At 38.5% G+C, this 19,375-nt stretch overlaps 1 protein-coding gene across 1 annotated transcript; it reads left to right on the top strand.

Moving 5' to 3' along the window:
- The first annotated feature begins 343 nt into the window (after nucleotides 1–343).
- ABHD18 (abhydrolase domain containing 18) lies at nucleotides 344–19,064 on the top strand. The gene is made up of 13 exons (XM_009960368.2): nucleotides 344–420; nucleotides 1,225–1,333; nucleotides 4,094–4,178; nucleotides 5,277–5,377; nucleotides 6,945–7,023; nucleotides 7,113–7,197; nucleotides 8,000–8,027; nucleotides 10,285–10,423; nucleotides 12,425–12,514; nucleotides 13,182–13,283; nucleotides 14,589–14,967; nucleotides 17,038–17,200; nucleotides 18,220–19,064. The coding sequence occupies exons 2-13, from the start codon at nucleotides 1,242–1,244 to the stop codon at nucleotides 18,269–18,271; spliced, it is 1,395 nt and encodes a 464-aa protein (XP_009958670.1). The 5' UTR covers nucleotides 344–420; nucleotides 1,225–1,241; the 3' UTR covers nucleotides 18,272–19,064.
- The last annotated feature ends 311 nt before the right edge of the window (nucleotides 19,065–19,375 follow it).

Below are 19,375 nucleotides of genomic sequence, written 5' to 3'. Positions count from 1 at the left end.
GTCTTAGAAGTGCAAAGGAATGTATGTATTAATCTGGCCACGATTTTGTTACATTCAGACAAGTTTATTTTAAGAATGACAGTATTAAAATGTGGCAGAATAAATGAACTTTGGATTAAAATTTAAAAAAAAATTCATTAAATTCATTAAATTACGGTATTTTGGGGTGTGATGAAGTCATTTAGACCATTTAATATGGAGGGATCTGGAAATACTAGAAAATAGTTGAAGGTAACTTACTAACCAAGTCTTTGATTTCTAAATCTGTGGGGTTTTTTAGGTGAACAGAGATCCTGGATGTGTCTTTATTTGTTTTAATTGAATAACCTGTATCCTGCTGACCAAGAAAACCAGGTTTGGGGTGGTTTTTTCCTTCCTTACTCGTTGGAAGAGGACAGCAGTGGCTCCCTATTCACTTCAGTAAGTATTGCTCTGAAAATAACACTCATCTTGCCTTGAATATTGTTGGCTCTAGCTGTATTTGAGCTAGTGTATTTGCTGAAAGAGAAATGATACTGGTAAGGATTTTGATGGCGTGATTTTTTCCCGGAAGGGAGTGAGAGCATAACTTTCAGACCCATAAGAAATGAGTTGGTAAAAATTGGAAAGGAATAGATAAAGTAAGAATTAGGATGTGTGTTTACGACACCAGTGAAGACACATTTATAAAAATAAGCTTTCTCTGCATCAGTGACTGGAGCTACTTTTTTTTTCTTCATTTTTATTAAACAAATAATTATGTAGCTAGAGATCTAGTCTTCTAGTTCTTTAAGACCAGTTATTGTTTCAAACTTCCATTCTGAGATGTGTTTATGAAAGCCCATGTTGATTGAAAAGCTTTGGCCATCATAGCTATGCTGGCAGGACAGACACCAGTGCCACTCTTTATTGATTCAAGTAAAATACTGATTGAAGATGTAGTTCTGTAACCTTATGTGCCTCTCTAGTTGACTTGGCATCAGTTACGTGATACATTTCTGGTTATATTGGGCATGTTAAATCCCTACTTCTAAATTCCATTTTTTCTAAAAAAGCTACTACCTTTGTATTTTGGTTAAAATGAAGAGAATTGACCTGAATGTCAAGGTTAACTTCCTTGGAATAAAATGGTATGGCTTTTCATTAATACAGGCACCAGAGTAAGAACCTACTTTCAATGAAAGAAATCGCCACTGAAGTTAACCCCTTTAACTGCCTTGTTTTTACCTGTTCTTCTTTTTCTAGATGTCAGTTTGCTGCTAATGGGTGTAAGTAAATTAGATGTCTTGTACAGAAAACTTCTCCTCACTAAACTTTTCATCAGAGGATGGGGAAAGCCAGAAGATCTGAAAAGGTGACTTGTTAAAAAATAACAGCATAAACAGTACTTAATATTAACATTAAAAAACCCACCCTTGAAGTATCAACAATTATTACTATCCTGTAGTTAAAAAAAAAAAAAACCCAAACACAAACGTGTTCAAGTTTGTTTTGTTTAGGAAATCAACGTGTTTCTATACCAAGGGAGGAACTGGATTTAAAAGAAGTCTTGAAGGAATTTGCAAAATCTTTGTGTTTAAAGAGGCTGTTCTTGAGGGAACATATATGTGTCCCGTTACATTTTTCAGTTATGCATATATGGTAACATCCTTCAAGCACCATCTCTGAAAGTGTTTTCTAAAAACAAAAATTGCTGAGTGTTTGCCAAGGAATTGCTCTGTTCAAAGAGGATCTTGCTAGCTTTTTGTAACTTCTTAATACTACTGAACTGTAAAAGTATAAGATGTAATCATAAGTTTCTCTCACAGCCCGAAGTAGTAAACTCATTCTTTTTAGTTGTCTTGAAAATAAGAAAAAGGTGGAAGTATGTCCGAATTCTTAAATATTTGTTAGTTTTCATTAGTTACTATTGAGAGTAACGCCTGGAAGTTGAGCACTTGCATGTCTTAAGTTTGAAAATGAAGTGACTAAATATATGTATATACTGCATCGTGATATTGGAATAGGAAATGATAAATCTGCATTTAATAAGCTAATTCTTATGTATTTGAAAATCAATAAAGAAAACTTAAATAAAACTTTTTTCACTGTGGGTAGCAGTGGAGTTACGTGGGGGGTTATTTTTTGTTTGTGAGTCCAAGTGAAACACCTCGTCTTGAAATGGTACTTGGATTGCTTGTATGTCTGTCTTCAGCTGGTTTTCTCTTAAATAGCAGACTTCCCTGCAAAAGGAGAATGTTGGATTTTTAAAATGTTTAGTTTACTTTTGTTGAAATAAGCAAGAAATGTGGGCTTTGTTTTGATCGCAGCATTTCTGTATGGTTACGGGTGTGTGTAACACTTCAGTGCTATCCAAACCTGCTCTTCAAGACTTCCAGGTTCTTGGGGAGAGACGCTGAAGTTTCGCTCCCCCATCCCCATCTCCCCCCAGCACAGCTGCTATCGGTGTAGGGGAACTTCTGCCTGATTCTGTTGTTAGCTGTTGCAGTACGAAGCAAGGCTGGGCTCTTGCATGGGGTCTGTAAGGGTAATCACACCAATGTCAGACAGCAGCAAAGCAGCAGTGCTGGCAGGAATAGTGGTATCGGCGATGGCTCTTCCTTTTTCGTAGCGGGGGAGAAACTTCTCACGTGAGATCCAAAGCTGTGGGGGAAACATGAAGCAGCCTTGCTGGCCTGAAAAGTGAAAGAAGAATTTGCTCTTATGTATCGCCCCTGAATGGGAAGATGATGAGCTGTTCCCAGCAGCCTGGCTTCACCTGGATGAAGAAGGAAGTCTCCTGCTGACTTGCCACATTGGCTAGTGGAAGGAGGGAGTACCACTCCCTAGCGTGCAAGCTCTATCGTGCCAGAAACAGCATTGTTTTGGTTTGGTTTGGGTTTTTTTTAACCGACTGTGAAGCTCCATGGGAAGAAATGGTTACATTTCTTATACTTCAGCCATTAACTGAGATTGACTCATGTTACAGACTACCCTGCCTAGATGTAATCTCAAGTTTTATGTGCACACCCTCGATGTCGTGACTTGATATCCTAATGCTTTGTCCTCAGCAAGAGTTGCAATTCTGCAACACATGCAAGATTTAGCCTTCAGTATCCTTCTAACTACAGAGGAAATGCATAAATGCAGTATTCATTATTTTGCAGTTAAGCAAAATGTCTCTTCAAGTAGCTTACCCTCCACACTTGCATCTCGTACATTTACCCTTATTTTCTCAGAAATGCTTAATGCACTTGCTGTTCTGTAGAAGAAAAGTGCCGGCTATATAGTAGAGCTGTTTTTGGTCTGATATGGTGGTGAACTGGATTTTCTTTCTGTCCTTTTCATTTGGTTTTCTCTGGTGTTGGGAAGGTGCATAGATCATTCCTGTTCCGCTGTTGTTCTGTACGTTCCGCCCAAATCTGCTATTTCAGTGGGTCAGGTAACATTGTTGTGTGTTTTTACAACCATAAGAATGAGCAAGTTATTCTCAGCATAGATATTGAATGTTGAGAGGGCCAGCTTGGGGGCATCTAGTCTGAATCCTTGTTCAGCTTCTTAGTTGATTCAAGTCCCTTGACGCCTCATCCATTTGAGTTTCGAAAGTCCCCTGAGGATGGAGGTTATTCCTGGTTTCCCTGGGCAGTCTTTTCCCGCGCTTAACCACTGTGAACTTAACTGTGAAAAAAATCCTCCCCTGTGTTCCAGTAGGAATTCCTAATGTCGCAACATGTACCCATTGCCTGTTGTCCTCCCACTGTATGCCTCTGAGAAGAGTCTTGTTTCGTGTTCACTGTAAGACACTGCAACCTGTTTAAGTAGCAGAAGCAAGCAACTGGATTTGCCCCTTCCCCAGGCAATGCAGAGCTGCTCCCCAGCTGGGAAGTTCTATTTCAGAGCTGTGCAGCCGCAAGCAATGTACCTGAGCCTTTTTGTTCTTTTAGCTTAAAAACATCCTTATATACGTACCCTGCGGTAGCTTGTTTAATCTGTAAATGCAAAGCTGTCTTCATAAGTCTTATTTTCTTTGTGGCTTACTTCAGCTCCTGAAATTTTTTATATATATATTTATCTTCTCTTTTTTTTTTTTTTTAGATTAAAAGTTGAATCTTCTCTACTTGTTTCCTTTCAACAGAATATTTGAATTCAGAAAGATTATTGGAAACAGGGAAAAATGCCAGACGCTGGTTTCGAAAGATTACCCAGTGTTCGTTGACAAGGTACTTAAAAGCAAGAGGTGATGCAGTTTAACTAAATTTATTTTCCTGATGCTCTATGAAGGTGAGATCAACTTAGTACTTACCAGGCTGCTTTTCTAGGATAGAAGAATTGAATCTTGATGTCATGTGAATCTACGTTTTCCTGATGTCTGACATGATCACAGGGTGACTTGCTGCTGGGATTGGACCCCAGTTAGGGAGTGCCTAGAGCCAGTGTGTCTGACGACATTCAGTTAGCTTTTGCTGAACACCGGTTTGCTAACAGCTGGCATTAACTGACTTCACTGGTGTCCTCAGTCACTCTGTATCAAGAAAAGGACATCAGAATTTATCTGTGAGGAAGTGAGGCTGTAGAGGCCAAAGAAATCAATGTGGTGTGAGTTCTAAAGTGCTCTTGATCGGAAACAGGAGGCCCTGTGCTTCCGAGGGAGATGTGCAGTTAGAAGTAGTCATTGCCCTGAGGACTTCCCAAGCTAGCAAGTGTGAATAGGGGCTTAAAAATGAAGAGTAATTGTGAAGGCAAATAAATGTGGTAGTCGCCAACACTGTGGCAGGCTCAATACTTCAGCAGTTTGCTGTTCCATTTTTTTGTTGTTGTTGTTTTAATTGAGCTGCTGTGGATAGAATTAGGAGGCAATGGCAAAAATGTGGAATGGAGTTGGAAAGGATGGGGAAATGAGCGCTCATGTTGGCTGCTAGTGGAAAAATGGAAGGAAAAAGGGAATAAATCGGTGGCTGTAGAGATACTGTTTTATTTTTTTCCCCAATAATACAATAGTTGGGGGGTGGGATGTCAGATCTTAAAGCTCGAAAAATGCTTGAAAATTAGTATGTGTTATGGATGTTATTTAGGATGGGACAGCATTATAGTTTATTCCCTGATTCTTTTAATAGGTCATTTAATAAAAGCCAAGTTTGAAACAGTTGTTTTGACTGTGTTGACAGCACGTGTGTCCCTATATTTGAAATAAACCTCAGAACTGATAGCTTTGGGGTTTAAGTACGCTGCTATCCTGTGAACAAATTCTTCTACTTTAAGAGATTGGCTTTCATAGTGCTGATACAATACGGACTGCTGTCATCCCGTTCTCTCTGTAGGTTGAGGAGCAATCCGACTGTAAGATCCTTGAGGGGCACTTCATTTCCCCGTTGGCTCATTATGTCCCAGGTATCCTGCCAGTCGAATCTCTTGTAGCAAGGTAAGAGAAACCAAGTGGTATTTCCTTTCTGAAGCTAGTGTTGCAGAGAAATAAGAATGGGCTGTAAGTAGTTTTATTGTGAAGCTAACTTATTGTAATTATCTGTGAAATATTTCAAACTGTTTCTTGTACTAATGTGTTGAAATAGATTTTGATGTCAAAAGTGAAAATAAATCTCATTCATGGGGCAGTTAAGTCATCCTTGCTAGGGGACTTTCTATTTTTGGTGTAGAAATTGTATTGCACAAAGCTATGGAATACCCTGGTGGTTTTTAAATTATCCCAAATGAGCAGGATGCTGGAACTGAAGGATACTTTAGCCAGTTGTTTGTTTTATACCTAGCAGGAGAAATTGTTTATATGAAAGAAACATGTTATATTGTATTTGAAGGAACCATTCCAGCCTTACATTGAATACAAAAATATTGTATGTGTGCTGAAGTAGTAAGTTCATGTAATTGTAGCAGGAGAATCTGGTGCCTTTCTTACTTGGCAAGCCAGAAAAAAACCAACATCCTCACGGAAAGCTGGATGGTCCCTAATATTCAGAGACTTTCGTGATGGAATTTTTTTTTCCAAACATAAAAGTTTCTCAGCTCAAGTTGATACTGGCCTTGTCAGTCTTATTGATATTACGGGTTGGTGTTTTTATGTGTACTTAAACATGTAATGTAAGGAATGTCAGAAGAAGTTTGATAGTCAAAATATCAGTTCTCTTGCACCTCTCCGTTGGTTGGAGAGAGAGACTGTCTCTTAACATTATCGGACTACTTATTACCATACTGGAAAAAAAAAGTTTACTTATCTGTGTTCTCCCACAGTTTGTAGTCAAGTTATGCTAATTGTTACATTGGATAGTATCGTTCCAGTTTTGAAATGCTCTACAAATTACAAATTTCCCTTAAGATTGTTGTGCATTGTGGGAGTATTTTTTTCTGAACTGTAACACTGTTGTAGGTGACAGTGCTCCATCTTGTGGGGAAAATACTAGTGGCTGAGAAGTGATTTTTACTTTTTTTTTTTTTTTTCCCCAGTAGTTAGATTGTAAATAAGTTGAGTAGCAGCAGAAGACATTAAGTGATTGATGTTGGGTGTATAGAATAGTTTCATGGTTTGTATATTGAGGTTTTGGTGTTTTGTTTGGGGTTTTTTATTACTTTAAATATATTGCTCGTCTTAGTCTTCAGTTTCAGCTGTTGTACCCTCAGGAGAAAAATAGCAGTGCTGCCTAGGAGAGCTAGTCGTACTTGTTTAGGCTGCTTTTCATCTGAGGTTCCTTGCCTCCACTCTGCGAAATTTAAATTGTGATGGTGAGCTAGTGGTGTTTTTTAGGAACATGATCTTTCAGCTTGGCTTCTTTTCCTGTTTGGCATTTATTCTGTCCTACATTCGGATTCCTTTCTTTGCTGGATGTGTTTATGAAAAATGATACTGCTGAATCACTGGCAGTTTTCCTGCATGGGTTATGAAAATAATAGTTTCTGGCTTTTTCATTTTTTTAATTTCTGTGCAGCAGCTTGTAAATAGATACACTTACTTTGCTAAAATAGATGTTTGTTTCTCACAGATTCCAGTTCATCATACCCAAAAGATGGAATAGCAAGCACAGACCTGTGTGCATTCATTTAGCAGGCACTGGAGATCATGTGAGTACGTAAAATGTAAATTTGTTTGTTATTGAGAAATTAAATAGTCAGATTTTATCTTAATATATGTTTGTACATCTTATCTTCAGCACTTCTGGAGAAGACGCACATTAATGGCACGCCCAATGATTAAAGAAGCCTGTATGGCTTCCCTGTTGCTAGAAAATCCTTATTATATCCTTTTGTGGCAAGCAAGATCCTGATTCCCAAGGAAGGGAGAAGACTTATCCCACTGGTATAATATCTGTGGATATAATAATTGCGGATCAACTTCCAGTTGACTTCCCAGTAGATAGAAGCAAAGCGCAATGTATGACTGCCGTGTGAAACAGTTAATGACAGGTGCTGCTTTTACACCAAGTATTGCTTTTCTGCCTTTTTTTGTTTGGAAAATGTCTTCTACAGTTTCTTACCATAGTCATTAGAGTAAAAGTTCTGATGTGACTCTGTGTACTGGTCGCAGTACTGGTATGATGCCTTCAGCCGTGTCAGAGTGAAAACTCTGCACTCATTCTGCATCGTGCTGTGGGACTTGTGATTGTATTAATGACAGGAAAGAAAGTTGCCTCTCCTGCCTTCCCTTTGCAAATGCAACCCTTTTGTACCTCCGGTGCTTTTGAAAAAACTTACTGCTACCGTTTCAGGTTGGTTTTTGGAAAAAAAGTTAAGTTCTGTCTTGTCATCAACTCATCAGTAACTTCTATAACACTGTCACCCTGTTTTATTAAATAGAATCTCTGGTTACACTTTTTTTCTACCCATATACTGGACAAAAGTAAAATCTTAGTTTGCCATCTACATCATCAAACTACATTTAACTTGATTTGGTTCCATTTAAACATTTGACATTCAAGTTCCAAATTTTAATTAATCAGTGTGCTGTTTATCTATATGATTTATTTTATTTTGCCTTTTTTTTATTTTAATTGCCAGTCTTATATAGAATTTTTTACTTTCTTTAACTTGAGTCTTCTACATGGCTGCAGAAAACCTAAGGATCAACTGTAAGTATTACTGTTACATTTATGGATACTGTGTTTGTGAAATACCACCTTTTTTTTTTCCCCAAGAAGCTCAAAGTAGTATAAACTGTGATAGCTTATTAAGAAAAAAAAATAAATCTCAAGCATGGACCACTTGTAACCTGCTAATGTGAAATTGTCTACCCTTTGCTAGGCTGCTTTGTTGTTCTTTTGTGTTGAGATCACAGTGATCAGGAAAGTTTGCCCAAGATGCACTTGCCACGTAGAGTGAGCTGAGTGTGAACGCAAGCAAGTAGCAGTTTATTTGCCTGATTCACAATTGTGCCAGTACAAATGCTACAATTGTATTTCAGTCAACTGTGAGTAATCTTTGTTCAGATAGTGTGCTTTGCTGTTCTAACTGCTAAGATTTTGTTTTTCCAAGGTATTTTAAGGGGACCACTGTCAGATGTGTAAATAAACTTGGTGTCGCTTGTTTGTTAGTCAGTGGAAACTACGCCGTATTCAGTATTTTGCAGGACTTGGCTCCCTCAGTAAGTTTCTTAAATATGAGTTTAGAAGCGTAATTAGGCAGTCCTGGTCTCTTGCTTTTCACATTTTCCAAACCACTGGAGTATAAACAGAATTCAACAAGACGTGTCTGAGGCCAAGCTGTGGTTTTAGTCTACCAACATTTCTTAAAGTCCAAGTATGAGTTGGTGCTTAATCCTTTTCAATCCTGACTTGGATGTTTAACATGAGTAGAAGATGCATAGAAGGTGGTTCATTTTTAGACTTGTCCATTCTATAAGGACTTCATCAGAAGCGCTGTCTCACACTATAGCATTTTAGATTTTCTGGATTTTAATTGGATTTCCTAAATCCAAAAGCTTACAAAAATTATTTTGAAGGAGAAAATTTTAATTCAAAAATAGTTTCTATTTTTTTTCAGAGCAGATGCTGAATTTTATTTCTTTTGACGTAACAACCACTTTTTTTAAAGACAGTTAATTACATTTACCAACTAAGGTGATTGTTGTAAAATTGGTTTTCTTATAGGAAAAATGCTTGAACATATATATGTTTGTTACTGCATTTAGAAGTGCAAAAATTATAGGAAAGTGACAGGAGGGAGTGTCACTGGAATACCTCCATTGGTGGGTTTTTTTTTCCCCAGTTACTGAGCATCTGATGCAGAAGAATAATTTAAATATTTTGGCAAGGATATTTCTGGCTCGGTTCTCAGCTGTCTAGCTTGACAGGTTGGTGTAGGCATGATGGAGAGAAGGGTTCTTGGGAAGGGGAGTGCTCCCTCTGATATCCCAACCGGTACTGGTCACTCTTCAGTACAAGGTGACGCAGCAACAGCAGTGGTTGTAGTGAATATGTTAGTGACAGTGTTTAACAAACACAGCAGCTGGAGAGGGCTGAGGAATCTCCTAACAAAGCTGTAGGAAAGAATTAGATGAGCCTATAAATCCTGGCGTGCAGCAGTGATGTTCCTTTCTCCTGGGGCTGGCACGGGAAGCCTTGTCCTTGTGCTGCGGCGTGTCTCAAATGTGACTGCATGCTGGCAGGAGAGGCCGGTAGCCTTTTGTAAACTATCTGTGTGACACTGAAAATACCCAGTCCCCTTCCCCGAATCAGAGGGGTATTAATTGCTCTGTAAAATACGTGGGGGTTTTCCCCCCCATTTTTGGAGTCCCTCTGATGGTTCAGCTGGATAGCTTTCAACTTTTTTTTTTCTTCTGTGTTTTAATGCTTTGCAGTACACTACATGAATTTCTCAGTACCGTGACAAAGTTCCCACTTTACAATTTCAGTCTTAACAGTGACACTGATGAGTGCTTCCAAAGCTGACATACTGATTGCTCTTCAAATGTTGTGTGCAATTTTTCAATGATGTAAAACAGGTAAATAAGAAAAAAAAAGTCTATGTCTAGGACTGTATCACTTTGATTCTCTTTCTATAAGATCCGTTATAACTTTACAGAACAGAAGATTACTATTAATGAATTGCTAATGTTGGTAATAGCTGTTTCTAGAAGACCAGGCTGTCAGTGATACTACATGAGAAGCTTAGCAGGTGTCTTACCTCTAGTCCTCATTTAGATGAAAAAGTACAGGTGCCAGAGAACCTGGACTTGATTTTTCTCCTGTCGAATCAATAGGAGTTCAGCTCCAGAGTTCTCTGGGATTGTGCTCAGGCTTTGTATAAAAGTATGTGTAGAATGATGAGAACTGTCAAAGTCTTACCTTAGAAAATAAATGCTATATTTTCCTTTTCTGGGGAGAAAAGACGGTCATGTTTAAAAAATGTCTCGGACCTGTTTGTGATGGGAGGAGCTCTTGTTCTAGAATCGGCAGCTCTTTTGCACTGGCTAGAGAGAGAAGGCTATGGACCGCTAGGGATGACTGGAATATCCATGGGAGGACATGTAAGCTTTTTTATTTCCTGTTCAGTAATTTGTGTTTTAACTTCTCATTTGATCATTTAGCGTATGGAAATAATTGTAGTGTTCCTCTCAGGAGTTCTTTAAAATAAACATTTAGAGTCATGAGAAACAAATTGTTGGCAATTCTGTGTTCCGTGGTGCTGAATTATTATAATCCTCAATAACTACTGACAAATCATAAAGCGTTTTGTCAGCCACCTCCTCACAGGCTTAATGAGAATACAAGCTTCTCGCATAATTACGTTTTTTTCCACAAGGGGTTGGGGGAGAAGTGTTTTCTGAAAGGAGGTCTGTACTGATCAAATGCTACTTCGCCCTCTTTTCCTCCATTCTTTTTGCTCAAACTTTTGTGTTTGAAAGAATAGTGTGAAATGCCTCCTCTTTGTAGGCGTGTTGTGATTGAGGTGACTTCTGGTGTCTGTTCTGTTCTCATCTTTTTTTTTTCCCCCTGATCATTGGTGTTGATTAGAGGAGATTTCTGCGGTGAGGTGGATAACGTTCTGTGTATGACGCTGCAAATTCCAACTAGAACAGCAGTGTATTAGTAAGATGCTTGAAAGACTAATACACAGTTAAAATATTACTGCTGGTGTCTCTGCAGAGAATCATTGCTCTGTGCGACATAGGTACCAAGCTTATTAAAACAACATACCTCTGATTGTTGGTTTGTCGTTGGGAGCAAAGTAAATCATGTTGGTAAAGGTGGTGTCTACTGAAAGGAAAATAATTTTCCCCCAAAGGACAAATTTAAAACTCTAAATGTCGTGCGTGTGCAAAGCACCTTTGACTTACATAAATGTCACCCTGCCGAAACAACAGCTTTTGTGTTAAATGTGTCTTCCCTGTTGTCTTTGTAAGTTGGATTGGAAGTGTCAAACTGGTATATGCACCACTAACCGTGTGGGACACTTGAAATGCTGTGCAAATGCTATGGGAATAACTGAGTGCTGTATCCTGTACCAGTGGTTGTATTCATCGTGGGTGTAGAAAGAGGCAAGGTCTGAGAGTTTGGAAACTCCTTTGAAATTTTTTTTCTTTGTCCAAGAAGGTAGATTTTTGGCTAGTCCTGACTTACAGGATTTCTGGTACAGTTTTAAACCAGGGAAATAGATTGTATTTGATGCTGATCATCTGTAGAATGTGTTTTACAACAGAAGGTAGGTAGCATTAATTCAGTTCTACTGATGGGGAGAGCTGGAACTAGGAAGGAAGAAGTCAGACTTTCTGGCTATCGGAACAGAGATATGTGGTGTTCTTGTAGCTTTTTATTAATTAAAATTAATTAGATTTATAGTTGTATAAACCCATTTATTGGAGCATCTGGAACAGGCATGGGATATTTTGTATTAAGGGGTTTACGCTCTTGTTCCATTTACAGTAATAAATAAAACTTGTCAAGAACATACCATGTAGGGAACTTCTGTACGTTGAGCTACTTTGCTCTGTTTTTTCTGTGATAAACAGAATATTCACAAAAATGTGTTCTGAGAACTGTTGTAAAAGTAACAATTTAAGTGACAGAAACAGAGTCTACTTAACATTCTGAATTACTTCTCCCCCGCATTTTGTTTCCAGTGTACAGATTAAAAGTACGGAATTCTAACTAGTCCTTCTGTAGGTTGCCTTCATTTTGCCTTGCAATAAGCTTGCAGGAGCTCGATGAAAAGGCTTTATAGATGGTTTTCATGGTTTTAAACAACGGCAAGGTCAGAATCAATATTTCATTGGGAATTCTTGTATCAAAAACCCTTTCAGCCTTGAAATTAGTCCTATCCAGAGCAATGCTTATTGTTGGGGAAGTCACTGAAGAACAGGCTGTATCTTCTAAATAGGTGACAGTATATCCAGCTGCCACAGTCCTTGACTGCTTTGGCACTGCCTATTTGTTTGATACTGTGTAAACAAATAAATGGAAGGTGAGAGAGTTTTTTACCACGTTGGGAATTCAACGTTAAAAGATGTAACGAGTGCCTTTGGTTCTAGATGGCTTCACTGGCGGTGACGAACTGGCCTAAACCATTGCCATTGATTCCCTGTCTTTCCTGGTCAACAGCTTCTGCAGTCTTTACTACGGTAATTAACATGTATTTTTGTTAATATGCAGGAATGTAATCAGATATGTCAGTTAAAAGGTCTGGGTTCACCTTTTCATCGCCCTCCGACTGCTATTAGTGACGAGTGGCAAACCCCACCCTTCCTGCTCGGGATACACAACCCGTAAGGAAAGTAGCTTGGAGCTACTTGAGCGTGTCATGTACCAAATCAGGGGCTGGGGCTGGTTCGTGGGACAGTGATTAGAGGCCTGGTCTGAATGTGGGCAGGTGAGGAAGCAGACTGTGAAAACACGTTTTCTTCTGCTCAAAGCCTGGCTTAAATAGTTGGGTGATAATGCTGCTACTGCCGTGAGGGCTACATGTTTTCACCGCTGCTGCCAGGGTAGTTCAGTGAATAGGCTGGCTTTGGCACCCGTCTTTGGTTTAGCCCGGTCTAGATGTTAAGTGGGACTGTTTTCTGCTTTCTTTTTTACGGTATGTTTGGGTTTTTTTTAAAGGGAGGTGGGTTTCAGTGTCCTATGTTACAATATGTGCTTATGCTTGGACTACAATGATTCTAAGGGTTATCTGGAAGCTTGGGCAAAATTCTACTGGAAAAGTCAAGATCAATTTACTCTTTATGTCCTTATTTTAGAATGATCTCTGGGTTTTACTTGTGTACTAGAACCTTGTGTTTATAATTTCAGGGTGTGTTGAGCAAGGCAGTGAACTGGAGAGAGCTAGAGAAACAGTATTTTACACAAACTGTTTATGAAGAAGAAATCATTCAAATGCTTGAATACTGTGGAGTAAGTGTAGTTTATTTTCCCTATTTGCTAATATTTACATGCGGAAACGTAACAAATAATGTAACTTTGTACTTGCAGTGAAAGTAGCCCATTGTTAGCTAAAATGTGTTTGCCTCTTGTTTCCTTATGCTTTTGATAACTTCAATCTTTGAATGAAAACCTTCTGAAAAAACAGACACTCATATTTTGGTTGTATAATGTCTGTTAAGTACAGCCCTTGCTACAAGTTTTTTCTGTGACCAGACTTAGTGTAATCGGCAATGAATTTAAGCAAAAAAACCCCCGAAACTGTAGATAATATTTCCCAGTAACTGGCTTTATAGTCTGGAAAACCGATAGCCTCGCATGTAAATATGAAAACATGATTTATTGCCCTTTGAAGAAATTGCTTCCAAATACTCAATGCTGTAGAATATTTGTAATATGTAGCAACATGAAGTTAATTTTCCAGTTTGTTTAGAGTGCTTGGTCTCTCTGCTTCTCTTTCTATGTATGTTGCTGGCCTTCCCTCAGCTTTAGACTTTATTGCATAGGCGGTTGGGATAAACACAAGGTAGAGCTTTTGTAATTAGCTTCTTGCTCCTTAGGAAATAGGATTTATTGTCTGCATATCTTTTTTTGCTTTCTTCTTCATTCTTTTTGATTGGGGTTGAAACATTCCTCCCAAGGGGAATTTTGCTGCCTCACTACTCGCTCAGATGGGAGGGATAACTTTTTGAGAATTGCTTCTATGTTGCTATGTTCTTCTAGCCAATTCTGATAAATAACTTTTTCCTGAAGATTCTTTGCTTTGTGACGGTCGTTCCTCAAATAACTTGCGTCAGGAGAAGAGGGGCTGGGGTGGAGATAGTTAACTTAGGCCCTTGCCATTTTGAAGTCAAATACACTCCAGGAACACTGATGGAGCAAACAAAATGAAAAGAAGAAACATTTAAAGATGTTCAGCTTCTGTCTTCCTAGTATTTAGAGATGGTGGATTTTTCAGTCGTAAACTATGTTAGACCTGGTCACGTACGTTTACTGCTCAGAAATTTAAGCTTAAACAACTGCAATAATAAATTCAGAGTTTAATATAGAATTAAAAAGAAACGTGTATATTATAAGCCACCATATAGAAGTACTTCCTGCTTTTTTTAAGCTGAGAGAAATATAGAATAAAATTATCAAGGGGTTTTGATAATCAGGATTTAATTGAGCAGTGCTGTTTGTATTTTTTTTTTTCTTAAAATACTGACTTGATCTTAAAAATAAGATTAACCAGCTGGTTTAAAAGAGAAACCCTTAATAAATATTGCCTTTGTTTAGACGGATTCTTTCAAGATGGGACAAGACTTTGTTAAAAACTTCCCTGACAGTGTGGACAGTCTGGAGGATGTGGACATGACTTCCAGAATGTTTGACTTCGATTCCTCAAACAAGACTGTATCTGAAGAAGCTGTTCACAGCTTTACCACAAATAAAAGTACTTTAAGTGCCTCATCAGAAAGACTCTTAATGCAAGATCCTCCTAAAATGCAGTGCATGAATCAAACCTTTTCAACCAGTAGCAACAGCAATAAAAACTTAACCAACCCACAAGGACACAGGATAAATAAAAGAAGAAAGAGTGAGACTTTGCAGAGAGAATCCTTAAGGTTCATGAAAGGAGTAATGGACGAATGTACCCACGTAGCTAACTTCTCAGGTACGTACGCGTTCGTTCTAGTGTGCGGTTCGGAAACCTGAATAAAATGCCACGGAAGGAAAGGTATTCTCTTCATTACCCATTGTGTACATCTGCTGGCACCTTAGCTAAGTTACGCAAATATCTTGAGTGTTACTCAGTAGCATCCATTTACCACTCCTATTTCCTAATTGTTTTTCTGTTTCTTCTTAATGGCCAACTAATGATAAAGTTAATTGAAAATTCACCTTTCGGTATCTTTGCTTCTGTTTTCTCTGCCTTGCTGTGGCTATTTTCAGATAGGAGTTAGTGCAAATTTGTATTATCTAAAAGAGCAAAACATCTGTGTGATGTGAGTAACATCTGTTACGGTTTTTCAAGCAAATACAAGTAAATCTCATAAAGCAGGAATCTGATGCTTGCTAACTTCAGACAGAAAGTAAGCTACATAGCTGAGAACCAAGCTTGAATGACACTTTTAGACAGATGTGACACTAAAAATGCAGAGAGGTCCTTCTGAGAGATGGCAGTCTGGTGAATATAGTGTTTCCCAAGGCAAGCATAGCATGTAGAGGGAGCTCTAGCCCAGCGAGCCTTAAATCTGATGAGCCTGGTGTCTAGGACAAATTCCTTTCAACGGCCTCCTCGGCCTCCTCGCAGGCAATGCAAACAGGCGATTTCTTCCTAGAGCCGATGGAAGGGGTTTTGCTGGAATTGGTTTTGTGGCAGTCCGTTCAGACAGCATGGTTCAGCTGTGCACGTACCCACTGAGGACTCTCAGCGTGTCCTAGAACATACTTTGACTTCAGACAGGTTTCTGACAGAGTCGTCTTTGAATGTCAAAACATTCTTGATACTGTGCCACCTTGTTTTTTAGTCCTGGCATTCAGTATTCCACTGGTAAATGTTAAAATAAAAAAATAAATCCAAAGATTTCTACACGAGCATAGATTTCTTGACTTGGACAACGTCCCGGATCACTGCTAGGCAGAGATGTTTTGTGACACATACCAGTGAAGTGCTTTCCTTAAAGCTTTAAAAGTTATTTCAGTAGACAGAAAAACCTCTGTAAACTTCATTCTAAGTACAGACATTCTTGTTTATCTAGACACTTATCCAGGTATCACTTAGCTAAAGCATTGACCTTTCTTGAAACTTGGGAGGGTCTGTGATCTTAATGCACTTCTCAAAGTGATGTAGTCCTTCGTGTCAATTGTCTCCCAGGTCTCTTAACGCTCTGGGAGACATTGCATCCCCTGCCAGGGTATCCTTGGAGTCTGTCTGGAGAGGAGCTTCAGAAAATCTGCCTGACATTCAGATTTCATGGAAAATTGGCTGGAAGACTAGAATCTATCTTAGCATGACATATCTTCTGTATAGGGCCAGTATATGTCAAGGGAGAAAGTCTAAATTATTTGTGACCCCTCACTGTCAAACAACTTGGCTGGTCACTCTTTACCATACCATGTGTATTCTTTACTGTTCTGTGTTCAACATCATCTCGGTGTTATTTTTCTAAACATCATTTTGGATTATTCCTGTTGGTCACTGATCTGCTTAGTGCAATTCTGGTTATGAGTAATGAACATATAACACTATGTTGAGATTTTTGTGTTGTAACTAAAATGTAAGAAACAGGAAGTGAACATCCACTGTATTTTGTCTGACCTCTCATGAAAAGTTGCCCTTTTTCCTCTCCTTGAGGAAAAAAATTACACAAAGCTGCTACTCTATTGAATTTCAGATGTCTCCTAGTTCTTTTTGCTGAAAAAGATCTCTGAGAACTGACCTGAATGCTATAGAGTTTTGTTGATAAGAGGAAACACAATTCTCCTCTCAAAGACTTGTGAAGTTTTCCGCTTTAAGGGAGGGAAGGGGATCGATTAGTTTGTTTTCCTACTGATGGCCTCACTACTGCAGTGTCAAAAAACCTGATAAATTCTGATGGAGACTTTAGAAAACACAATTTTATTAAAACTTAGCATGATTTTAATCTTTTTAGAAATGGGGAGCATTTTTACAGGAGAAGCCAGCTGAGGTGTTTCTATTTCTTACCTTAGATGAATTCAACTTTGATTTGTTTTTCTTTAGTTCCAGTTGACCCGAGTTTAATCATAGTGGTGCAAGCTAAGGAGGATGCATATATTCCTCGAACTGGGGTGCGCAGCCTTCAAGAAATCTGGCCTGGATGTGAAATTAGGTATCTGGATGGAGGTCATGTCAGTGCCTACCTCTTCAAACAAGGACTCTTTAGGTAAGGTAGAGAGGAAAGTTTTTAAAGATAGCTGAGAGCTTCAAACCGTAATTTTCAGACACATCATTTGTCTTTTAAAAACAAATCTGTAATTTAAAGCAACAAATACCAAATACTGCTTTGAAGAACAAGTTAAGGGATCTGAACTCATTTAAAGGGAATGTCAGCACTTCCATTTTATGAGCGAAGATGAGGTGCAATATCTCTCAGACCGTTCAATAAGCCAACGGCAGGAGAGTGATCCTTCTCACTCTTGTTTTCCTATAAAAGCTTTTAGTTTTGTTCACTGGGCACTATAAAATACTTTTTTTAAGCAGCGGCCACTTATGTTGTGTTGCGCACTTGTTGTCTTTTTGCAAATGTTGTCTTCTGAGAATTAAAAACCCCACACAATTGAAGATGAGAACCAAAATAGAAGTTTGACTGCAAATGAGTCGTACTTGCATGAATTGCCTCAGCAATACTAGGCAGCGACTTTCTGAAGACAGTTGTGTAAGTCAGTTACGGCAGTTCTGCAGTTTTAAAAAGTTAATTACTTGTGCTGTTGATTTTAAAATATGAGCAGTTAGTAAGAGTGTACATCCCACTCAGGAAGGCTAAACAACAGCAAGAAGGAATAGCAATATACTCGGTCAGGCTACGCTAACCGCTAGCTTATTGCTGTTTAAAACTTCAGCCTTATTTTATGACAGTTGCTGAAAAATTACAAATTATACGTGGCTCTTTGACCCATTTCCTGACGTCTTTGAGTCGAAGACTCCTTATCCATTAACACTTGCACTCGTATTAAAGTTGGTAACCAGTCCCACTCGTTCCTGAAACATGGATATATTACTGGATGGAAGTGAGAGATCCCAGAAACAAGTGAAGGAGAAAAGACTACGTAATACAGCATTTTTGTTGAATGCTGTTTTGAAATGGTGATGATAGCTTTTAAATGTATCTGTAAAGGTGTGGAAATATGCCACGTATCTGGCCTTTCCCAAATTATAGACATGATCTTTTTTTCCTTGTTTTAGACAAGCGATTTATGATGCATTCGACCGCTTTCTTCAGAAATACGCAGTTTAAAAAAATCTTCATAACGTATTAAAACGGATCTGAGTTGTACTTCCGCTTACTGGAACTCATTTGGAAAGCAAACCTCTTCCAACGTTGAGTAGATGGTTGCTGACTTTGACTGTTGTAGGTAACAGTTATCAAAAATGGTAAAGTACCAGCATTGCTTTCAACCAAATGCCATTCTGACACTCTTGCTTCAGCTTTGCCTGTGAAAAAAAACCAATGGCACTCATGGGCTTCATGTTTAATCACATTGTGTGTTCCTTTAATTCTGAACGAGTTCTGAACTGTGCATCGGTTGAAGACAGACCGATCTAACTATTGAAAGAATGTAAAATTTGCTGTAGGGCTAAGGTGCTGTCTTGGGTTTAGTGTACTTCCAGTTTGCTCCAGGTACCTTGGTGTCCTCTTGCTTCCTCGTCCCCTTGGTATTCCCTACTGTGGTGTACTGTGGCTTGGCCAGCACTCGACCTCTTGTGTTTGTCACCCATTTTCTCTATTATGAATTAAAAATGAGCTATGATAGAAGGGGCGGCACCAAATCTTGCAAAAAGAGACTTTTGAAATTCAATGAGAAGAGGGAAGCACATTTTCCTTCAGTGCATCCATGAGTTTGCTGCTGCTGGGTTGAACGATGCCATTCTGGAACAATCATGTAGCCATTCTTTGGTTCACAAAACTGGAGTAAGAGAAAATGGAGTGTCTGGTAACTAACTGTTTACATGCATTCAGTTGGATAACATAAACTTTTCCCTTCTAGACTTTTTTTTTTTTAGAATGCTAGAGGAAATAAAAATGTCATCACGTTTCTTTTAGAAGCAGTGGCTCAAAGAGTCTGATTCCAAGCTGTTAAATCAACAGCAGATTACATGGTGCTATAAAGACTTGTTGGAAATATTTCAACAGAGGTCCTTTTTAAAGTGCACTCAGTGCTGATATGCAAAGTACAGTTTAACTGTATAATATTAAAAATGTATGTGAGACTAAGGGTTATCAAAACAGGTTAGCTCCTTATTTTTCAACACTGTTTTTTTTAATTGGATGGAAAAATGAAGAAAGAAAAAAAAAAAGATTATGAATGAATTTAAGAAAATCCGAAGTCTGTTGTTTCCT

Source organism: Leptosomus discolor, chromosome 4 (genome assembly GCF_034619465.1).
Source record: "Leptosomus discolor isolate bLepDis1 chromosome 4, bLepDis1.hap2, whole genome shotgun sequence".
NCBI classification, from domain to species: Eukaryota; Metazoa; Chordata; class Aves; order Leptosomiformes; family Leptosomidae; genus Leptosomus; species Leptosomus discolor.
Note: the sequence above shows the minus strand (reverse complement) of the source record. Positions and strands in the feature narration are given on the sequence as shown.

Bases quoted from the DNA above. Each gene is read 5' to 3' on its own strand.
- ABHD18 (XM_009960368.2), top strand. From the start codon at position 1,242: ATGGGTGTAAGTAAATTAGATGTCTTGTACAGAAAACTTCTCCTCACT. The intron at 7,024-7,112 runs GTGAGTACGTAA...TCTTATCTTCAG, and splicing joins TAGCAGGCACTGGAGATCAT to CACTTCTGGAGAAGACGCAC. The intron at 8,028-10,284 runs GTAAGTATTACT...TGGGGAGAAAAG, and splicing joins AGAAAACCTAAGGATCAACT to ACGGTCATGTTTAAAAAATG.